General features: G+C 37.0%; 4 protein-coding genes across 6 annotated transcripts in view; 2 read left to right on the top strand and 2 right to left on the bottom strand.

The window, feature by feature from the left end:
• Positions 1 to 2,320: 2,320 nt before the first annotated feature.
• On the bottom strand, positions 2,321 to 4,569 carry LOC128218588 (ATP-sensitive inward rectifier potassium channel 12-like). Its single transcript, XM_052926297.1, has one exon. The coding sequence runs from the start codon at positions 4,234 to 4,236 to the stop codon at positions 3,115 to 3,117; it is 1,122 nt and encodes a 373-aa protein (XP_052782257.1). The 5' UTR covers positions 4,237 to 4,569; the 3' UTR covers positions 2,321 to 3,114.
• A 1,875-nt stretch (positions 4,570 to 6,444) lies between these two features.
• LOC128218597 (ATP-sensitive inward rectifier potassium channel 1-like) lies at positions 6,445 to 8,254 on the top strand. Its single transcript, XM_052926309.1, has 2 exons — positions 6,445 to 6,637; positions 6,952 to 8,254. The coding sequence occupies exons 1-2, from the start codon at positions 6,617 to 6,619 to the stop codon at positions 8,017 to 8,019; spliced, it is 1,089 nt and encodes a 362-aa protein (XP_052782269.1). The 5' UTR covers positions 6,445 to 6,616; the 3' UTR covers positions 8,020 to 8,254.
• Positions 8,255 to 11,367: 3,113 nt separating this feature from the next.
• LOC128211538 (peptidyl-prolyl cis-trans isomerase-like) overlaps positions 11,368 to 23,482 on the top strand; it is a 36,089-nt gene continuing 23,974 nt past the window's right edge. Inside the window, exons 1-3 of one of the 2 annotated variants that reach the window (XM_052916449.1) lie at positions 11,368 to 11,523; positions 20,048 to 20,078; positions 22,946 to 23,131. In XM_052916449.1, coding sequence (XP_052772409.1) covers positions 11,455 to 11,523; positions 20,048 to 20,078; positions 22,946 to 23,131 — 286 coding nt within the window. In that variant the 5' untranslated portion in view covers positions 11,368 to 11,454. The remainder of the gene's footprint in view (positions 11,524 to 20,047; positions 20,079 to 22,945; positions 23,132 to 23,482) is intronic. The other variant, XM_052916458.1, reaches the window with a different exon arrangement.
• On the bottom strand, positions 12,162 to 16,983 carry LOC128211528 (uncharacterized). 2 transcript variants are annotated; one of them, XM_052916429.1, is made up of 2 exons: positions 16,134 to 16,983; positions 12,162 to 15,602 (listed from the first exon to the last, which is right to left on the bottom strand). In XM_052916429.1, exon 2 carries the CDS (start codon positions 15,580 to 15,582, stop codon positions 12,892 to 12,894), a length of 2,691 nt encoding a protein of 896 aa, XP_052772389.1. In that variant the 5' UTR covers positions 15,583 to 15,602; positions 16,134 to 16,983; the 3' UTR covers positions 12,162 to 12,891. The 2 variants fall into 2 exon arrangements, with proteins under 2 accessions (XP_052772389.1, XP_052772398.1); XM_052916438.1 differs by having other exon boundaries at positions 16,369 to 16,983.

Raw genomic sequence — 23,482 nt, 5'->3', positions numbered from 1 at the left:
TCTCCAAAAAATAGGGTAGGTAGCCAAGGCATAATTTTCGAATGTTCTTTTGAAGAACCGTAATTCTGAAAAAAGCCGACCTACATCAGGGTATAATACTTTGGTCAAATTTTATCATGTACATTCAAATAATTGCACATTTTTTAGGAAATTACAAAAAAACAAAAACAAATACGGTAAAACGTGAAGGGTCGGGAGAAAAAAGAGGAACGGTCGGGTTGGTGGAAGCAAACACTTGTTTTACTCTAAACTAGGAGTCAGTCATCGTTGAGGATATCACGTGATTTCTAATGCACTAGTCAATTGTAACAACGCCCCCCCCCCCCAACCCACCGGGGATAGCGGGGGAAATAGGCCGTGTTTTTACCCTCCAGGTGGCCCCGAAGTGCCGAGTGAAAGCGGTGGTTTTGTTTTCGTGCCGAAAATAGCTGGTAATGGGCCTACATTAGGATGTCCCCGGGGATGCGGGGGCTTTTGGCGGGGATTTTACCAGCAGTTTGTCCCCACAGGGCGGAGATTTTACCGGGGAAACGCTGGACACTGGTTACAATTGACTGTTGCATAATGAATTCGATACAACACTGTAGATGTGTTCAACAGTTCTTGAAAGTGTGTGTCGGCAAAACAAAGAATAACACTGGACGAATAAAACTTGACGTTCATTACGTATAACACGCAAGGAATTACGACTCCATTGTTTATTTCAATATTGCGCTCCGATCGGTTTCGCGCGAGGTCATTTAACCAATGAAATACGACGTTACAAAAATCTGCAAGCCTATATTCAATACATTTCTTTAAGAAAAATATTCAATTGCAAAAGATAGCTTTAATTTTTAATCTTTATTAATATTTTAAAGGGACTCGCTCATGTTTGTTTTTTAAATGCCCTTTTCTGTATGACGAAATAAAGTGTGAAAAATCATTAGGATTGTTAAAACTAAGGTACTGACGGCTGGAAGTTTGAACCCTTTATTAAATGTTTAAATATGTTCAAATATTGTCTTTGAAGTCAACGATTTGAATAGCGTTATTAACGCCTTTCCATGGAAGGCTATAAGATTTACTTATCCTACTGCAGCAGCCAAATTTATAAAACGTTGATAGTTTGTCCACAGTTTATCTTTTGGCTATTTGACTCATTCAAACGATGCGATTGGTTAATAGCTATCATTGGATAAATATTGACCAATCAGTAAACATTTTGGATAAGTTTTACCAAACCAAAAACTTAACCGGTTTTATACAACTGAATGTGTATGAGTCTGAGTGGACGTCTGATTTTGTTGTCATTTTTTTTTCCTTGACTGTAAATCGGCGTTGGCTCGCTCCCTACTAAAACCAAATTATTTTTTATACTTTTTTAAGTTTACTTTTTTCTGAGAGAGTAGAATAGTTATAATTTAAGTGTTTTCAGATACGTTACCGGGAAAAAATAATTCTGAAACATGAGCGATTTCCTTTGAAACGTTAATATAGGTATTGATTGCAGTGTTTCTTGTGTTTATTCTGTATGAACGCAGTAGGGCAAGCGAGCAATTGACAAAGAAGCGTTTGCCAAAGCAACGCCTTTCCGCCTATCAAAAGGCCCGCCACTATTTACTTAAAAAGGGTGAAAACACTTAGAGCGTACATAGTACCACGCCCAAACACCCCTCATGGAGGGAATTATTATTACATGATTTAAGCATTATTATAAATTGAATCCTGTTTCTCAATAGTTTTGTGTATGCAAAAACGACAATTACATAGTTCAAACAACTTGTTATCAATTCAGAGTTTATAATTCACACAGAAATTTGTCAAAAGTTGCACTCTCAAATATTGATTGTTTTGGGATTGTTTTAGTTTTGTCTGAATTTTGTTTTTGTTGAATGAGCCATTTTTTTCGTAAATGTCTGAGATCAGTAATATAAAACTTCTGAGAAAAGAAGATCGCAGACCATCATTCATGTTCGAAAATTGATGTTCTGTTAAAAATGCAATTTTCGGCATTTTACCAAACAATTAAGATCTATTCTATTGTGAGTTATCTAACATTACTGAAATAAAGGCATAAGCCGATTCTGAGACAAAAAAGAGAGTCAACACTGTCATTAACTGACAATTTTGAGAGTGCAGCATTAAAGAAAACAATTTTGTTAACGTCACCTTCCTTAAACGTTCAAATATGTTATATTGTTCTGAAAGTTTCACGTACACACTTTAGTCCAAATAATTGTACGTTGACGGAATTTTTTTTAGATTTTTGATATGGCAAATCCTTCACGTACAAATTGTTTAGTATCAAAAGTGGGTAGTTGTTCCGATCGGGATTCCGGGTTAAAACATATAGCGTCTATAAAAAATAATAAAAACAAGAAATATTACCAGATAATGTTATTTTATATTAGTTCCGTACACAAAAATAAATATCAAACTTATAATTATGAGTTTGACGGCTTTTCTTCATTTCATTCTGTCAAATCATAACGATATATACATGAAGGGCACCTGCAAGGCTTCAGGGCACAGTTTTAAATCGCTCGGAACATTTCGGCAATGGCCGAGTTGTTACGATTGTATAAACGAGGTCTCTCTTGAAGCTTTGTCGGAGGAAGCCGAGTTATTACGATTGTATCGAGTTGTTCCCCTTCGCATAATTGCTGTCTGTGTCAGTCAACTTTCGTTTTATTGGAAAGGTAAACAACTTGTTTTAAGGCATTAAATGCTTGTTTAGTGCAAAATAACATGTCACTTACATGGTAAAATATGAATATAACTCTTTATGATCAATTTCAACCATAAAATACTTCACTTAAAACAATTTCAATATTTTTAAAACACCCCCGTTTTTTGCACATTCCCGTTTAGACGTTAGGGATTGGAAGAATCCCGTATAACACGTCTATTATTTTAGACTAGTACACACTTATGCTCTTCAGTTTTTGGATCAATGTTTCAGCTTCACTAGTTTTATTGAATTAAAGGGGCAAACCACGAAAAGTTCACCTTAAAATGTTTTACAACGATGTCGTTAACCGCATTGTTAACTTTAACAGAGTTCTGAACAATCGGCCCAAAGTTGAATTAATACGAATAAAAAAATCATAAGTCACGTGGTTTATTTCTTGATCACGTGCCAAAGTATGACATCTCTATACTCTCCATGTCTTCCTCTGTGATGGACCCGGATGCTAGGGACGTCCGCCTGGACCGGGACGCCACCGACGCGCTGTCGTCGGACATTGTCCGAGAGCGCATGGTACGTGTGAAATCATTGAAGTTCAGTTTGAACATGTTCCCAACACGTGTCGGGGTCATTTGTTTAAACTGGCGTCCCCAATTAATTTCCGACGATAAGAATGACGTTCTAACTTGCACGTAGCTGTCCGTTATTTCATCCTGTCCATCCATGACGACGATAATTTCGTAGTCCCCCTTTTCGAAATCTCGCCTATCAAACTCCCAAAATGGACTTTTATTGTCAATTCGATGTCTGTATATCCTTGGTCTAAAGAACAACCTAGATTTTACATGGCACGCGTCCAACTCCATGTCAAGTCTGCATTTTCCCGATCCATCCGGCAGGTTCATAACGCAGAACGCACTGACTTGAGGACCTATGACTTGTGATCTCTGCATATTTAATATTTGAACCTCGATGTAATAATTTCCGTCATTTTCAAACACACAAGCGACTTTGCTGATCAATACCGTATGTTTTCTTTTCTTTGGTTCTTGAAACTTAAAAAGAACCACTCCTGTTAAAACAGAAAGCAAGAAACTTCCAAGAATTGACTGTATCACTACGAGGGTTATCGCGAGTGGGCATTCCTCAGTGACGTATCGAGTGCCGTAACCAATCGTCGTCTGGGTTTCCATTGAAAACATAAACATCTCGATGAAATCGCTGACGTCATAAACACATGGCGGCATTTCCACGTGGAGTTCATCTTTAAGCATGTCACCGTGGGCTTCTGCCACGAGGAAATAAAATAATGCAAACACCAGCCAACTTAGAAGGAAACACGACAAAAAGATTGCACAAATCCAAACGAAATCCAGCTGCACTATGGAGAGAAAAACGTTCGGATAAAATATTTTTTTCGAGCTTGGGTGATTCAATGTCTTGATGGTTGTATCTCCATTTTTCTTTACAATTCTGTACTCCGACGGATGAGAACCATCGAAAACAGTAAAAAAGTCACGCACAGACTTCTTTCTTGTCCGAACTTTCATTTCTACGTCCTCCATTGTGACCTTTTGTCCGGCTTTTATACGTCCGTGGTGGCCGTATTCAACGTAATATTTATTATCCTGTCACTCGGCGGTATTCGTCATTTGTCATTTTAGCAAGTAAGTCTCGCTATACTGAGAACAATGTATCTGCAGAAGAGGTTACAATCCATCATACACAACTACATGTATTGAAGTGTTTTTGTTTATAAACTTAATTGCCTCTATTCTATATATAATTTATTACATTACATTCAAAATCAAATTTAGTAAATTCCTAGTTAAAGTATATTTTACGGCACGTTTTATCTACGTTTTATGAACGCTGTTTAACGTTTGACATCATTTAAGGTAAAAGTACAACGTTCAAGTGAATATATATAAGTGATCTCATTGTCCTGACTAGCCAGGGGCGTAGCTTCCTATAGGCCGCGCGAGTAGGCCGCGGCCTACACATTTTTCAGAAAAACCGAAAAAATAAAAATGCCAAATCTGCAATCAAAACTGAAGGCATAGGAGGGTGAGGGGCTAAAATATGAAATTCCGACAAATGCGCTTTAATATATCGGAAACCTGGTTTTTCAAATATATCGTTTTCCTTTGCTCTAAATTTTCACACGACATTAACGTTCCGTATATAATTTATCGAACGTTGCATACCAGTAGACTGCGCGTTGACGCCTTACATTAAACAATTCCAATCGGCTTAGTATAAGTTTGCAGGCGCTTTATTATTTGAAATTGTAAACGGTCTGGTGCCAATATTGCCGAACATAGTCCTACGTATCCTGATTTAGATAGTCTCACTTTGACTTCAATAGATAAAGATACCATCATACAACATTAACTGCTAGAAGGAACTTGGCAATCATGCCTCCAGTACCAGTTTCCACCCGAGTGTCGAAACTATGATGGACACAGTTCAGGACATTGGATTCTTGTTCAATTTTTCAGCAAATCGTCTAGCAGCGTTTCAGGACGAGCTTTCTAGAGAAGTCGCAACGAAAGAGGAAATGAACCGGCGCACTAAGCTTCGCTCGTTATGTGAGACACGATGAATCAGTCGTGCGGACGCACTCGAAACGTTCCAAAATGCGTTCCTCGTAGTGGTCCACGCACTTGAAACTATTAATGAAGACGGAGACGAGAAGGCCGGCCAGTATTTGTCCGCTGTACTGCGCTTTGAATTCATTATCTCACTTGTAGTGGCGCAACACATTGGGTACTACCGTGAACCTGACAAAACTTCTTCAGAGGAAAGGCAATGATCTACTACACGCTGTTGAAGAAACAAACGTCATTTTCAAATTGTGCAATGACTGGAGGAGGGCTGATCCTGATGTGTAGAATGGACTGTACATGAAAGCAACGGATATAAGCTCAAGCTTCGACATTCAACCATCAATGCCAAGAAAAGTTGGTCGACAGCAAAACAGGGCAAATCGTGAGGTGCAAACACCATCTGACTACTTCAGATTAACCTTTGTATAATGTCTTCAAAGACGGATACAGTGCACAACATGTATTGCCTCCAAAACTGGAAATTCTGCAGGACGACATGCTGCCATCAATTTATGCTGCTAAGGTCCCTGATCGCCACAAAATATTTGACCTTTTAAAAAAGAATGGAATGTGAGATGGAGCATCGCAGCCGCAAGTTTATCTAGACTACAAGAGACCACGAAGCAGACCAACAAGGACTTGTATCCTAGCATCCTAGAGTTTTGTTAATGATCCCGGAAAGTCAACTATGCTGTAGAAAGCGACATAATATATATATATATATATATATATATATATATATATATATATATAATACGTACAAAAATAATTTAAGGTAAAGCATAATAATTTTGTTGCTCTCTTTAATGTTTTTACAACAACGAAATATACGCCAAAACGCACCTACAATCACCTAGCTAAGCAAATTTTCGGGGGGTGGGGAGCATGTCCCCGGGCCCCTAAAACGTGGCCTACACATATATATACGCCCCTGCTAGCCATTAGATGTTAATATTGTTTTTTGTCATTACGGACGTATGACTCCAATCTAATAAAAATGTCAGTTTAGACAGATCGTCCTTGGTTATCATGTATGACAAAAGTATATATCAAAATAGCATATCACCATTAAAGCACACGTGTTGTCGTAACGTCTCCGCTGTTACAAGCAAAACTTTCGTAGTGTTTCGCTCAGGTTTGATATACATTGAGTCATAGCTTTACTTGATAAATGCATGTCTAGAATTTGAATACATTTTAGTGTAAATTAAATTTCGAATGCAGGAGACTAATTGAGACTGTTCAATGTTCGATGTCGTTGTTTCGTAAGCGTGAACATTCGGTTAGGAGAACCTGAATCACTTGTAAATAAACTGTCATTTTTCATCAGGCAATAATGGGATGGCAAACGATTAAGGTAAGACTAGGACATACATGTTAATTAGTGTTTGGATGTATGACAAATGCGGTGACTGTTGTTTCATAAGAGTAGGTAAATATATACATTCGTACATATGTTGTCGAAAGTCAAGGGTGCCAGTTTAGTAACAAAGTGGATTTGCAAAAAAACAAAACACAATCATATAACTGAAAAGAGATATATTAATAAGCGTGGAGATAATATTCAATTTAATTCAATTCAATTTTGGTCTCAACAGTTTTAAATCAGGACAGTATTCTAGTGAATGGAAATAGTTGTTAAATAAAAGCCTTCCTGTCTGTTTTTTTCAGCAGGGTCTCTTGACGCTGGTTCATCGCGGCGGTGGCTCAGCGCGGAGCGACGGCACTGCGGGCAAACTGGCGGGAAGAAAGGGTCCGTCGCGTATAGTGAACAGGGAGGGCAAGCTGCAAATATGCCTCAACCAAATCTCCTTTGGCAAGCGTCGGCGGTACCTCCGGAGCCCTTTCACAACGTTACTGGATCTAAAGTGGCGATGGACCATCGTCATATTCATCGTAGGATTTATTATAACGTGGCTGCTGTTCGCTGTGATTTATTACTTTATAGCAAAGAATAACGGTGACATAGAAAAGCACGGCGACGTAACTCATACACCGTGTCTAAGAAACGTTTATAGTTTCACGTCGGCGTTTCTCTTTTCTCTCGAATCCCAGCACACGATCGGCTACGGTTCACGTAGCCCGACGTCGGAGTGCAGCGGGGCGGTGTTGATGGTCTATGTACAGTTTATTGTCGGGGTGGCCGTGCAGTGTGTAACCGCCGGCCTCGTCGTCGCCAAGTTACAACTCGGCAAGCGAACGTCTAACGCTATCATCTTCAGCAAGCGCGCGTGCGTAGGGAAGTGCAATAACCACGTGTGCGTGATGGTCAGAATAGCTAACGCCGGAACCGCGGAACTCTTGAACGCCAAAGGTTCCGGCGTTATCATTGAAAGACATACTGAGCCGGAGACGGGTGGGGAAATTCTCTCGGAAACTGTCATAGAATTTGTTTCCGATAATGGGAGCAGCAACCTTAATCTCCTATGGCCAACTGTCATACACTGCCAAGTTAAAACGAACGAAGGAGCATTTATAAAAAGGCTCCAAAACGTAAGAACGGAGCTGATACTGATTATAGAAGGCGTCGTAAACGCCACTGGACAGAACGTTCAGCTAAGGACGTCGTACCTGCCCCATGAAATTGATGTCGGAAAACAGTTTATAGATATCAGTCCACAGCTGGTGCAGACCCCGGGAAACGGATCCTTCTATTATTCCGTGGAGTTTGAAGACTTTGATGTTATGGTAGCCGACGAACAGTGGGACTATAGTCTGTGGTCACCTAGAAATGCCTAAATGAATGATGACAATAACTGTCAGTTTATAATTTGTTTTCACTTATTAAAATATCTTGTAATTATAATACCTCTTGTAAGTTTGTAAATTGAATTGTTTTTTATGTTAATGTATATTTATTAACAAAACAATAATAGTAAGATATACAGTGAGTTCGGTATTTACGCTGTATACTGTGACCTCTGTAGAGAATATAATAGCGTATGTACATAAAAAGGCAATTGAAAAAAGTGAATTAAGGCTCTATTTTTCGTTGGATCTTGAATTCGGACATCACCCAAGCCACGAAAACCACGAACATTAATGTCCCACGAACGTTAATGATTTCACAGTACCTGGAATCATTAAAATGTTAACTTTTCCAGAGGAACCCGTGAGAAATTATCATGTGTCGTAGGTTATTTAATTTCATAATATTTTATTGCATGAGAACACATTTCACAATGACAATATCAATACAAATTTCAACACAATATTTAGATCGACATTATAAAATCAAGCATGCAAAGGGATTGGGCCACGAGTAATGCCAACATCAGTTACGGTCCTCTCCCGAAACGTCACATTCTATACCAAGCAAAGGTGTTTTATAAGCAAAACAAAACCAAACAATAAGAGTAATATCTAATGTATATTGCAATGTTTACGTGGAAAAAACCCGCATGATACTACTAGTATAATAGAAGTTGTAGAGAAAGACGTGTGAAAGAGAGATCGAGAGAAGATGAGCTCCTGATACCGATTGTTAAATTAGCTAAAACGTTGGGAAGTCTTAATAAAACGTTGAACTTCACTAAAGATCAGGACGTTGTCCTCTTCTGAAAGGTTGTTTAAACCATATAGCAGTTTATCTGTACTGAGCGGATGGAATTTTCGAGTATTTCTGAAGAGATTAAATCGCTGGTTGGTGAATAGTGAACACCGAAATAAGAAGTGTTCAGCATCTTCTTCTACATTGCAATTAATACATAGTGGAGAGTCTCGAAGGTGGTTGTTAAACAAGTCGGAATTTAGGTCACTGCAAAAGTTTCTAAGTCGCGCATGATATACCGAGAAGCGACGTTCTCCACAAGTATAATAAGATGGGATGGAGGTTTGTTTAAATTGATCTTTTAATTGACGCTTAAACATTGAGAGATGTTGGTGAGTGTCTTGTTTCTATATCTAGTGAATTCCACAATGACAAGGATGACGGTATCGTTGAACGATTATATATTTCGAGGCGTCTATTCATTGTATTAAAATTTTCATTGTTTCTCAGATTATAAGGATTAGAATCATTGACTGTTTGTGGAAAGTGTGCTGATAAATACGACGGCAGTTCATCGTGGATACATTTGTAAACTAAAATTAACTTTTGCATTTTTCTTCTATCCGACAATGAAATCCAGCCGATTTCCTTAATTAATCTAGCGATTGAAACTGAACGTGTGAGACCAGTAACAATTCTTGCTGCTTCGTATTGCAGTTTTTCCAAGGTCTCCTTTTCATAAATTGTACAACTATCCCAGACAACTGAGGCATACTCTAGAATTGGTCTTAAATATGATATATAAATTTGATGAAGAGTTTTACGATGAAGTTTATATTTTAGGGCTTGCATAGAACCAAGAATTTTCCGGGCAGAACTAACGATTGAATCTATATGATGGTGCCATGTACCATCAGGACTCAACGTGACTCCTAAATGTTTGTGACAATCGCTAAGTATTAGCGGCGTAGTATCAAACAAGAGAGATGGCCGTTGCTGGTTAGTAAGTGAACAAAATATAGCTTCTGTTTTTAAGGGGTTGAATAGTACCAGCCATTGTCTAGACCAGTCGGAGATTTTCTGTAGATCGGTATTAATAGTAGTTTCTATGTCAGCTGTGTTAGAAGATGAAACGGCGAGAGAGTTGTCATCCGCAAAAGGCCTAGTTGTGCTCTCAAGGGTATCAGCTATATCGTTCACGTAAAGAAGAAAGAGAAGTGGACATAGAACAGAGCCCTGTGGGACCCCAGCTGTGACGGGCTTAAAATTAGAGAAGGATGTACCTATGAACACTCTTTGAGACCTATTCAGTAGATAATGAGACAGCCATCTTAGAACATAGCCTGAAATTCCATATTTTTTTAGTTTAAAAATAAGGCCCCTGTGCCAAACCCTGTCAAAAGCCTTCGATATGTCGCAAAAAACAATGCTTGTATATTGTTTGTCGTTGAAAGATTTACAGATTTGGTAATATATATCTATTAGTTGATGAACCGTTGAGTGTCCGGGGATAAAACCCGACTGATGCTTATAAATAAGATTGTTCTGATGCATATAATTGTAAATGTGTTTGAAAAGAATGCGTTCCATTACCTTTCCAACACAACTTATCAAAAATATCGGTCTATAGTTGGACAAGGATGTCTGATCACCCTTTTTATGCAATGGCATAACGTTTGCGAGTTTCCATTTTGTAGGATATATACATTCTCGAATCGATATATTAAAAAGAATGCAGAGTGGAATACAAACGGAAGGTGAGGTATTCTTTAGCATTCTATGACTAATTTCGTCAGGTCCACTAGCTTTATTAATATCAAGATTATCGAGGATGTCTTTTACTTCGGTTTCAATAATGTTGATGTGGCTTAGTACACTATTTGTCCTTATGTTTAAGTCTGGTAAAGGCACATTATCATCGACGATACTCGAAATTGAAACGGTTATGCTTCCTAAATGTTATTACCTCGTTAAATAATTATTTCTCAGAAATTGTACTTCAGTTTTACGTTACCGAAAAACGTTTAAATACATATTCGGACACATTCGACAGACCAAATTTGTTACTCTGCATTCATGTTTATTATGCTATCATCCTTTTTCATTACCGGAAAAAACAGGCAGATGTCCCCAGCAGTAGAGCACGTACCGCATATATATGTGAATGAGTAAAGTGTGATACACTCTTGTTTTTAAATAATCGTATACACGTTTTTCTTTTCAATCATAAATGAGGTTCCACTTCATTTACCAGCTCTTTGAAAACGAATGCATCGATAAAACCCTAAGGTCTTTTTAGACTTAGCACTAGTTGGAGTGCAGTATGTGGCGTCAACTACAGGTCGGGGTGAATCAGCGACCATGGAACATAAGTTGAACACAGTTGCTGCCACAAAGCAACAAACATTTATTTAAATCTGAATGTATTAACTAACGATCTTCGCTCGCCGATTTTTTTTCTTCATTTCGCCAAAAAACATGTTATCCCTATATTATACACTGCAAGGGAAGTAACCGCTGTGTAGTTTGCCACTCTGTGTGTCCGATCGACTCAATTCGTGAATATTTTATTCTTTACCGAAAATTTCCGTGCCAAGGCCAAGGTCAAGGCCGTGACTCACGCTGTCCTTCCCGCGCCTTCACTTACTCTTACGGTCGGCAAGCTCAACAAATACACACTCAAAATGGCTAAACCAAACGTTTTCTTCGATATGTCTATCGGTGGTAAGCCCGCAGGAAGAATAGTCATGGAGGTAAGGCTTAAATTCTTCTCATATGTTTAACCGTCAATGTGAAAAGCTTCATATTATAAGAATAATCTAGAAATGCCGGCCGGCATTGGTCGCCATGTTTTTTTCATTGATTGAACAAAACAGAAAAACGTGGGTTTTGATGTGACATTATGATACGAAGCAACATCATAATAAAAATAATAATTGTTTTCGTGTTTACTTTTTGTCGCGTAAAAGTATTTCGCTGAACTTGCAACTTCCGTGAAGGCGGAAGTTGAAAATGAATGTTGTATTTTTTCAGCTGAAGTCTAAATTACCCTTCGGTTATTCTATAATGCTCGTACCAAGTCTTACTACAGAGATGACAAAGTTTAGGTGAAGATATGGAATAAAAAATGTAAAATTTGTGCTTTGCTGGACATTTTCATAAAAATAAAAATTAATTACAACATTAATTACATCCCCTTTACCCTGTTTGGGTCTGAAAGACTCACTAAATTTTCATGATTTTCGGTCTTCAAATCACTGATGATTAAATCAAAGAGCAACTGATAACAGCCTCATGGAAGCCAAGCTGGTTGACCATATTGGATACCTATACTTTCTGAAACTTGTATTGATTAAGACAATGGTCTACAGAGTTTTATTAAGTGGTGAAAGCAATCTTTGTCTCATAGTTGATACTTCTAGTTTCCAGGATTGTAGATTTTCACATAACACTAACTGTAACAAGGGTTGAAGGTTGTATGAATGTATACTATTTAAATATGAGCACCAAAGGGAGGCGACCCCCATTTTATGCTTAGTGTAGCAACCCCAGACCATTTTTTTTAAAGTAAATTATAGCTTATTCATGAACACCATTGGAAGCAGCTTATTAAGACCTTTACAGAACATTTTGATTTTTTTAAATATCTTAATAAATAAAAAAGTTATGGTATTTTAAAGTCAACAATTTCGGGCGGCTTTTATGAATTTTTGCCCCTATACAATCCTATATAACGATTCGCGAGTCGCGGAACTCGTTTTTCAAGAATTTTCACCATTTTTTTCATAACTTTTGTTTAAACAAAGTTATATTTATGAAACTTGGCAGTCTTGTGTGTTTTTTTCTCCTCTTTCCATTTTTTCTACTTATTTATTCCTTATGACATACCTTTATATAGAAAAATGAAAAAACAAACCCAAAAATAATACATATTTTGAACATTTTTATTAAGGTGATCAAATCAACAGTATTACTGAGATTTTTTTTTGAAATCAACTGGAATATCAAAAGAAATTATTTCAATGAAAGCTTATAACTTTAATTACATTAAACATAATTCTTCTATGGTATATGTCATTATCAATGCTACTCACATTTTATTGAAATAAAATAGCACTAAATTACTGAAACAAAAGCATGGTGTTGAAAAGTTCACGTTTGACTAAACTCTCCTCAGCCATATGTGCCTTGCGCAAGTCACGACCACCACTTCGTGCAGCTTTCATGAGTGTGGCCTTTTCATTGTCCGGTTTTTCATCCAACCACTTGAAAAGCTGTCTCCTATTCCTCTTTATGAGCTGAACACTGGAGTGGTGATGAAATGATGCATTTGGCCTTCTTCGCTGGGAGCTGTCGAGGTCCCCAAAGTGGTGCTCACACCCAAGGTTGGTCACGTGGGAGAAATGGGTCCTTTGTAGGTCTGATTTTGATGGTGTCCCTGCATAACGCCCACCGTCAAGAAAATCTGCCAGCTGTTTCTCCACAGTTCGTCGCATTGCACCACATAGCACACTGATTAATTTCAGGAGCAGTTCATTTGTCGGGCTATTTAACAGTGTGCTAAACTTTTTCGTGTGGGGAACACAGCTGTGGTCTAACCAGTGTTTTTCTAACATGTTGGCAGGTGTCTCTTCACAGTCTGAAAGGTAACTTCTGAGTCCATCAATGTAAGGGTACAACTCAAGATATCTGACCGTCCCTGAACACACCAACCACCAATACGGACCGGTCACTTTGATGTAGGCTGCAGTCAGGGCTTTGAGCATGGTCTGTACCACTGGCGATACCAAGTCAGCTTCAACAGCTTTAATTTTGTTGTTTGGACATTTAACAGTCTTGATGACCAAAAGAAAGTCAGACAAGTGGTACAAAATCTCTGCTGATGTCTGAAACAGACCATTAAAGCGATTGTCTCTGTAGTTGCCAATTAGGGATTTGATTCCCTTGGCAGCACAGTGAGATTCCCATCTGTCCCTCAGGCCAAGGTGGTCACCAGCTGGCCCAAATATTGTAGATGTTGTGTATGCAACCCTTTCAACAACAGTCTGCTTTTTCGACCAATTTTTGAAATATGGAAGCTGGTCACGACCTATTGGCTCGTCCGCTGCCAAACTTTTTTCTTCATGTTTCAGGTCTTCACAGGCATATCGATGAAAGCCGAGGAGTACATGGGCCATACAATGGAACTGAAGTACGGTGGCTTTGGAGCCTTCATTTGAGCACAACTCAAGTTCATTGTCCCTCCATTCGCTTAGCAGTTTGTCTGCACATTTTTCATTAGCAGCCCTGTCACTCATGGTGAACGCTAATTTCTGTAGAGACTCGGCCACAAAGTTTGATTCTTCAATATTTCTCAGATGCGAGTCTGAATCTACTTTCGCAAGTTCTTTAAAGTGTGATTTTGTTACATCATTTATTTTGGCTGCAGTCTCAGAAACAACTCTCTTAAACCCTAAGCTGACAATTTCACCATTGTCCAATGTGATCGCAGTGTCCAAAATCTTTCTCTTCTGCCTTGATGTTCCATCCCGGCTTAATCCAAAGCTTTCAGATTTTTTTATTCTATCAGCTATGTAGCTTTTAACTAAGAACTGACCCTCGTCAACAATGTTTTGAACAGAAGAATTTGTTGGCATATCTGAGGCTTCAATATTACAGTGAAAGAGGTGTTTAGCAACTATCTGTATGGCTGGTGTAATTTTTTCAACAGCTACCTCAAGTCCAAAAAGATCAATTATACACATTCTTAATTCATTTGAAAATATTCCTCTATCATCTTTCAAGTTTGTCATTGTAGCATTTGTATTGTCTTTTATTATTTCATTTTCTAACAACATTTCAACATCATCATCTTCATTCTGAACTTCATTTTTCTGGTTTTCTTTTGGCGGCTGACATCCACGTATCTTTCTTATCGTACTTCTGTAATAACTATTTAGTTTCTGCGCATTTACTTTCTTTTTCTGATCATCTTTAAGTTTTCTATTTTCTGCCAAAAGTTTTTCATTAAGAGACTTCAAGTCAATCAATTCAGCACTCGTGTCTGACTTCTCCATTTGAAACTTTTTACTAGTTTGTTTGTATTTGTGCAGGAGCTGTTTTGTTTCGCGTAACTCTTGCCTTTTCTTCATAGCAATTCCGTCACGTTTCGTTACATTTCGCACAGAATAGTGACCTTTGATATTCTGGAGTTTTGTTACATCTTCCTTTAGCATGTCCGTCATTTCATAAAGTTTATCAAGTTTTCGTTGATGTAAGGTTATTTGATATTGAATGTCATTGTTTTCTTTTTCATCATCAGTTCTGCTTTTTCTTATTAATTTCTCAGGTTTAGCACTACCAACTTTGGCACAGTTTGCATGAATTTTCACTTCTGTCTTTTCCACATTCACAATTTCCACAGTCTGAGTCAATGGTGATTTTTCAGGACTCTTCTTGACTCCATTCACAGCTGTTACAGTCAAACTATCACAATGAAATTCTGTGACAGTTTTGTACTTAGCTACTTTCTTCTTCTTGTCAAATTTTTTCTGAGTTTCAATTATTCTGTTTATGCGCGTTTTCACTGTATTTACATTTTGAAGTTTAAGACCAGGTTGTAAGGAACATATCCACTCAACTATTTTCGCATTAGTCTGTTTGTTTTTCATCGCATACTTGTGAAGTTCGACCACTACACCTTGTTTTAGGTTCCCATCTGGTAGTGCATACAGATGGTTAGTTTCCAAGTCTTTGGTTGATAGATTGATGCTCTCACAGAATGGTCCAGGATGATCCATCAATGGTGACCGATGCTGTTCCAAAGGGTCCATTGTGACTGTTTGCTGCCCTCCTGGAATTGTTAAAGAATTATATATCTATTTTATTCATGGCACATTTCATATAAATAAATGAAATTTGTGTAATACAGTATAATGTATTTTGATTGATAGTTCTATTGGATGACAAAATACTGCTCTATACTGTCTATAAATGTTGTCGACAAAACGAAAATGCAAATTTCCCAAAATGTGAATAATTCCTATCCGAAATTTAATATCCGAAATGCGTACAAGTTGTCAATGTCGAAGATAAGTTTGCAGCATGAATTTTCATTTATTCGATAAAAATAGTTGTTCATTTGATGTACATTTACAATTGACATAACAAACTTTATTGTACACATCGCAGTCGTTCATTAAACGCACTTTACGAGTATTTTGTAGATTTATTTCGTCTTCGTATTTATTTTTTGTTCGAGATTTTATTTAGGGCATATAACTTTTACGGGCATTTCGTAATAACTATTATATATAAAGGCATCATTTTTGTTGTTTTCAGTACTGGATAGGATATAGATGGGTTACTTCATCATATAATATACCTTTAGTATATATAGGGATGAAGTTAATGGTTTTCCAACGTATGTTATCAGCGAGTCAATTTTGACAACATGGCGTCGAACTCTCACCTCGGGTCACGCGCTCAATATCATGACCTTTGAACTTAAAATTAACATGCGAAAGTCATTTGTTGATGGATTTTATTTATAAATATATCAAATTAAAGGTCTTAATTACAGTTGTTTAAAGGTGTTTGAATCATTTGAAAATACTCACCACGGACGGTACAGCGTGCCGTTGACTTTGGGAGACGATTTCTTCATAAAAAATGGCGACATAAAAAAGTTTCAAAAACCAACCGGAAGTTTATTTTCTGCTCTGATTGGATCATGTGATCATATGTATTTGCATATAGATCATGTGATCGCATCTATTTTTAAACTGACCCATATTTTGAATACCGCGTCCCAAATTGTTGCATTACAGCGAGGTGAGATAATCACCTGTCAATCGATTTTCTAATTACGATTTACAAATAAATTATGAATGCATATTTATGATTCATATATCAATTAAAGCAGAATTTTATAATCTTTTGATAGATGTAATTTTTATTTAAATACAAAGACATTTACACTTTCGAAAATCAAAACAAATACCAGCACCCTAATAAAATGCACTAATTCTAGTGAGATTATTGGCTTATCTGGGGTTGCTACTTAGTGAGAAGCAGTACCGGGCAAGACTCAATAAAAGGGTTTTGTTTCCTTCTGAACTGACTTCCAGTCCAACTTTGAACATATGTACACAGTGATATTAAAAATTCTGTTCATAAATTTGTTACCATTCCAATGAATAACGGTGAACTTTTTCCGAGGATATTGACTTAAATAAATGATTAAACGTGAGATTCTTCAGAGGATATTGACATTATAATGGAACAAGTATATGCAGACTGCATAGAACTCTGAAATTGATCAAACTGTTCAGATATAGGTAAGTTTTGATTTTTTATATATTTTAATTGCCATTTTTTTGTACGATACATGGTGACATCTTTGTCTGTGTCATGCTTACGCTTCCAATCAATAACTTATTTACAATTTTGTTATCACATTTTGTGATGTCAAAAGTTGGTTTGCACATGGCTGAGGTCAGTAGATGACCTCTATTAATTTTTGAATCAAAGGTCATCAGAGACCTTGAATAAATATTAAATCCTTTCTACAGGCGACACATTAATGATGTGGAATTTTTGTTTGATATGTGTAAAGGTTGTGTAAATGTTAATAATTTTTCTAATTTTTTCAACAAGTCAATTTTCAAGATTTTGACATATATATCCTTTATCAAATTATGACACATGAGCACCTTGAAAGCAGAAAAGGTAACATTTAATTTACTCTCCTGACTGACTGAGTCTTTCAGTCTCGCCTTGTTTCTTGCACCTTTAAATTTTAAGATTACACTCATATTCAAAATCAATACATACACATGTATAACAAACATAAGTTTTGAGTGATAAGCATACGTGTGTATGTATTGATTTTGAATAAGAGTGTCACTAACTTTTTACTATATAATGCTTTTATGGAAAATGTTAATTGCTGATAACAAGATTGCGACTGAAAATGCAAAAAATATTATAAATATGAGTATGATTCGTGTGCGCTAAAAGATTGACTGTGTTCTACTACCGTCTCTTAAGGTAGAAATTATAATAAGATCATGGATTTCAGAATTTTTAGAGAATAAGGCTGGGTCTCAACTGATTTGTACTAGTTTTACTTATGTGTTGAAAAAAAGAGTTGTTTTTAGCTCGACTCGATTATTCGAAGAATAGGTGGGCTATGCTACTCACCTCGGCATCGGCATCCGGTTTAAGTTTTAGGGCAAGTTGGGATTTTCACTTAGTCCAATACCTTTCATTCAATTGAATAAATACTTCACACAGTTCTTCAGGGCCATCACATGATGAGGTTAGATAACTCCATATTATCCTTTACACAGATTATGGCCCCTGATTGACTATGAAACTTAGGTTAAAGTTTTAGGGCAGGTTAAAGTTTTAGGGCAAGTTGGGATTTTAATAAAAAAACTTCTATACCTTTCATTCAATGCACTTAATAAAATTCAAAATTATTTACAACCATCTTACAACAAGAAACATAACTCCATTCTAACCCTGAATACAAATTATGTCTCTTGAATATTTTTTTTATTTTTATGCCCCCGAAGGTGGGCATATTAAAATCGCACCGTCTGTCCGTCCGTCTGGCTCTGTAACTTTCCCTTGTATGGACAGATTTTAAAATAACTTGCCACATGTGTTCCACATACCAACGTCGCCTACAACGCGTCGCATGCAAAACCCGTGTCCCTACCTCAAAGGTCAAGGTCACACTTAGTGTTTATTCACAATGGAGTGCTGCATATAAGGACATAGAGTATAGGTTGTCTTGTCCGGGCTGTAACTTTCTCTTGTGTGGACAGATTTTAAAATAACTTGCCACATGTGTTCCACATACGAAGACGACGTGTCGCGTGCAAGACCTGTGTCCCTACCTCAAAGGTCAAGGTCACACTTAGTGTTTATTTACAATGGAGTGCTGCATATAAGGACATAGAGTATAGGTTGTCGTGTCCTGGCTGTTACTTTCCCTTGTATGGACAGATTTTAAAATAACTTGCTACATGTGTTCCACATACGAAGACGACGTGTCGTGTGCAAGACCCATGTCCCTACCTCTAAGGTGAAAGATACACTAAGTGTTTATTCACAAGGGAATTCTGAATATAAGGACATAACAGTGTAGGTATTTTTTTTATGTTCAGAGGCAATTTAAAATAACTTGCCATATGTATTTGACACGTAAAGGCAAGATCAACTTTTCATGTACTGACCTTGTTCGTAGGTCAATGTCACATTCGGGGGCATTCGTCACATACTGTGACAGCTCTTTTTAAAATTTCTTTTGACAGGCACATTTTTACATTTTTAACCAGTTTTTAACCAAGGGAAAACAAGGAGGGCTATTCTATATGGCCCTTGAATTTCTTTTATTATTTTTTATTTTATTTTAAATTCTTTTGAAAGGCATTTTTGTATACCACATCTTTACCACATTTTAATAATAGGAAATCAAGTTATTTGAATGACTTGCATCATTTTTCGGGTAGTGGAAGGGCAGCATCAAAGTCACCTTATGTATTGAATAATATTAGTTAGGTTTGACATAAATAGACCAAACTTGGTAATATTACATTGTTATTGTATTCACTTTTTAGCCAAAGCGGCGAAGTCGAGCGCGCTGTTTTACGACATCTCTTTTAATTTATGATTGTAGAGTTTGAATCCGATGTGAAAAAAGAATGTTTTGTTATTGTGAACTTTGGCCTTATGTTTCAAAAAAAGTGCTGGAGTTAAGAAAATGCCGACATAGGAATAAAGGTCCTGTTGTGATGAATAAAGAAGGAATGAACCATAGATGTTAGATTTGTTAAAAAAAAAATCAAAAATAGTTCATGAATAACATTTTGTTTTTGTGTTTTATTATTTGGAGGTCATACATCGGACTGGAGGAATTATGGATTCACATGTGGTGTCCACTTAGTTGTCCACACTTTACTTTTAGTAGCTTTTGTCCAATCTCCACACAACATGGACAATTTGTGCATTATTAGGATTATCTGGGCCAAGTTCAAAACTTCAGAGTTAGAGTCCTTGCATTGCATGAACTACACAAACTTAATTGTTGGCACTACTACTAATGTCTACCAGAGTTGTAGCCCTTAATGGCTTTTATTACACAAACTTGGTTGTTCACGCTGTAATTTGGGCCTTTTTCTGATATCACCAAACTTGGCCTTTGAATTGCTTAAATTACACATACATAAAACTACCATAATTTTGATGGGCATATATTGTAAAAGTTCTTTCATTTGTCTATTTCAGCTGAGGGGTGATGTCTGCCCCAAAACAGCAGGTGAGAACAATTAGCATAATTCAGTGGTTTTTGTTACTGCCAAATTGCCAATGCCAAAAAAATTTAAGTAGAGCTATTTTACTTCTACTTAAATGTACAAATGGCATCTTTCTTGATTGTACTCCTTAGAACAGTGTTTGAAGCCTTAAATAATAATTATGCCCCCCCCCCCCCCCCCCCCCCCCCCCCTTCAAAGAAGAGGGGTACATTGCTTTGCTCATGTCGGTCGGTCGGTAGATCAAAGCTTGACAAGTAGTCTAAGTGATAACTCAACAATACCTTGATTAATTGTCTTCAAACTTGACATGAAGATGGGGCCTGATCAGTAGATGACCCCTATTGATTTTAGGGGACATCAGGTCAAGGGTCAAGGTCACAGTGACCTTAAATGGTAAAAGGATTTTAAGCTTGTCCGAGTGATTTATCAACAATGGCTAGACCTATGGTCATCAAACTTGACATGGAGACGGGGCCTGACCAGTAGATGACCCCTATAGATATTAGGGGTCATCATGTCAAGGGTCAAGGTCAGTGAACTTTAATGATAAAATGGTGTCCGATTGGTAATTTGACAATGCCTGCACTCATGGCCCTCAATCTTGACTTGGAGGTTGGGTCTGACCAGTTGATGACCCCTATTGATTTTGGGGTTCATCGGGCCAAAGGTCAAGGTCACATTGACCTTGAATGTTAAAGTCCGAGTTATATCACACGACAATGCCTTCACCCATGGCCCTCAAACTGGACTTGGGAGGTTTGGCCTAACCAGTAGATGACCCCTTTTGATTTTGGGGGTCATCGTGCCAAAGGTCACATTGACCTTGAATCATAAAAGGTTGCCCGAGTGATAACTCGACAATGCCTGCACCTATGACCCTCAAACTTGTTTTGTAGGTTGGGTCTGACCAGTTGATGACCCCAGTTTATTTTAGGGGTCATCAGGTCAAAGGTCAAGGCCACAGTGACCTTTAACATGAAAAAGTTAAAGCATTTCCCAGTGATATCTGAAAGAAGCCTGGACCTATAATCGTCAAACTTGACTAGGGGGGTTGGGCCTGGCCTTTAGATGACCCCTTTTAATTTAAGGGGTCAAAGGTCAAGGTCACAGTGACCTTGAACGCAAAAAGCTTGTCTGTGTGATAACTTGACACTGCCTGCACCCATGGTCCTAAAACTTGACTTGGTGGTCGATGCATATTTCATTCAATTGTCCAAATAATCCTGACAACATGGCGCTCAAAGGGGGAGGGGGCATACTGTTTGACAAACATCTCTTGTTTCAATAGTGTTACTTATGCTCTTTGGCAAAATAAGGTATGTTTTATTTGAATTTTCATATTAATTGATATATTTTCTCTAATTCGATCATTGATCATGGCTCTTTCGTAGCTCCCAAAGGTCTGACTTTATATACCAATATAGGCAGACCCATTTCCAAAGCCAAATTTACTTCCATTTTCCCCAATTTATCATTAAAAATCTATCTGAACCGCTCAAGTAAATTTGACTGGTTTCCAGGGACCCAAATAATGAATGAAACCAAAATACTGCATCCAAATGTCCTCAGATTTCTATGTTGATTTTGACCCAATTTCCATAAAGATTGTTACCAATGTGCAAACACACACCTGGCTAAAGTAATGGTATGTTCATAGTGAATGGAACTATACTAGAAAGAATGTTGCTTAACAGCAAGTATTATTGTGAAAAAGTAAGGTAAAAAAAGTCTGATTCACTGTTTGTCTCTGCAAGAACTAAAGTAGTACAACTCGGCCTCATTTAAATGTTGCCGATGGTGATGTTTCAATCTCTGTTTCTGTTGCAACATTTTCCCCCTGAAAAATAGTAACACACAGTAGTCTCTTGTGAGAACAAACTCGTTAAGTTAATTCTGACAATCTAAAAAGCACAGAAATTCCATAACATTCAGATTTCCTACTCTTTGAACATTGTTCTTCAAACATTTTTGACTTCTGAAAGGCCAGATAAGTGAAGAAAGTTTTTTATGTATATCAAAACGTACAAAAGGTTTATGAACATGAATGCCATAAAGTTTTGATGAAACGAGTATGTTCCTCTAATCTTAAAATTTTGAAAAAGTTTGTGTATCAATGAAATTCTGAAATTACTAAATCTACACACACATTTGCTCTATTTATTTGTTAGGCCTAAAAAAATAATACATTTGGTTCGGGTTACCCGACCCTACCTACGGAATAGGCGCCGACCCTAACGTTTTTATAGTCAGTTAGAAAAAAAAAATGAAAAACTAAAAAAAAAATGAAAAACTAAAAAAAAAATTCTTTTTTTTTTTGCTTTTCAATATGTAGTTTAAAACCTTAATTGCTTATATAGAAGATAACTTTAACACCATTCTCCAATGATGAAAATGACATTCTTATATAAAGCCTAATAAAAAAAAAAAAAAAAAAGCCTACCTATCCTACCTATTTTTGAAAAGGATGTAACCCTAACCAAACAATTTTTTTTTTTAGGCCTTATGAGTCTTTTCCAAAAATAGACAGAAAGGGGCACTGTTAATATTTTATCATTGCAACAAACATAAAGTAATGAGAAATCAAGTATTTTCACATATATATGAGAATATTATTTATTTTATCAATATTCAATAACCAATTGTAAACTAATTCTGAGGCTGAATTCATTAAGCATGTAAGTTTTAATTTAAGTAATATAAGCATTTTGGATAAGTTGAATTCAATGGAAACTAATGTTTTCACACCAAAATATTTGTTGTTTAAAATTCAAAACAATCACATAGTTGATAAATTTCACATATACCCTTTTGATTACAGCCACTGATTCTTAACACCTGTTTGGACTGTTGGATGATTGTTGAATTTCAGAAAATTTCCGTGCCCTTTGTACTGGAGAGAAGGGGTTTGGTTTCCAGGGCTCCGCCTTCCACCGTGTGATTCCAGGCTTTATGTGCCAGGGTGGAGATTTCACACGTGGAAATGGCACTGGGGGCAAGAGCATCTATGGAGAAAAATTTGCTGACGAGAACTTCCAACTGAAGCACACTGGTCCAGGTAAGTGCATAAATAAAAAAAAAACTATGACAAGAGTTATCTCCCTTTAATCATAGAAATCACCTTTACCGTATTACACTATGTATAGGAAGCTAGCATAGAAAGGATGCAGGCAAAAAAATGGTGAGAAAACAGCTAAAACCCCTTAATACAGGAGATGGGACGCAGTGGAAAAATGTCGAAATTGGCGCTGAAAAATTTAGGCTGGTTAGGCATCTATAACATATCAAATAAAAAACTAAAGTTTTTTAATATTAGGTGTATTTTGATATCTTTCTTGTGTTCTTTGGTAATTATCTTCGTATTTCGGTGATTTAACTTATTTCGGTTAGACCATATATTTTTTTACTA

This window comes from Mya arenaria, chromosome 2, assembly GCF_026914265.1.
Source record: "Mya arenaria isolate MELC-2E11 chromosome 2, ASM2691426v1".
Classification (NCBI taxonomy): Eukaryota; Metazoa; Mollusca; class Bivalvia; order Myida; family Myidae; genus Mya; species Mya arenaria.
Note: the sequence above shows the minus strand (reverse complement) of the source record. Positions and strands in the feature narration are given on the sequence as shown.

Excerpts from the sequence above, each read along its gene's own strand:
- LOC128211528 (XM_052916429.1), bottom strand. The coding sequence starts at position 15,582 with ATGGACCCTTTGGAACAGCATCGGTCACCATTGATGGATCATCCTGGA.
- LOC128218597 (XM_052926309.1), top strand. The coding sequence starts at position 6,617 with ATGGGATGGCAAACGATTAAG. Across the intron at positions 6,638-6,951 it reads TGGGATGGCAAACGATTAAG|CAGGGTCTCTTGACGCTGGT; the intron begins GTAAGACTAGGA and ends TGTTTTTTTCAG.
- LOC128218588 (XM_052926297.1), bottom strand. The coding sequence starts at position 4,236 with ATGGAGGACGTAGAAATGAAAGTTCGGACAAGAAAGAAGTCTGTGCGT.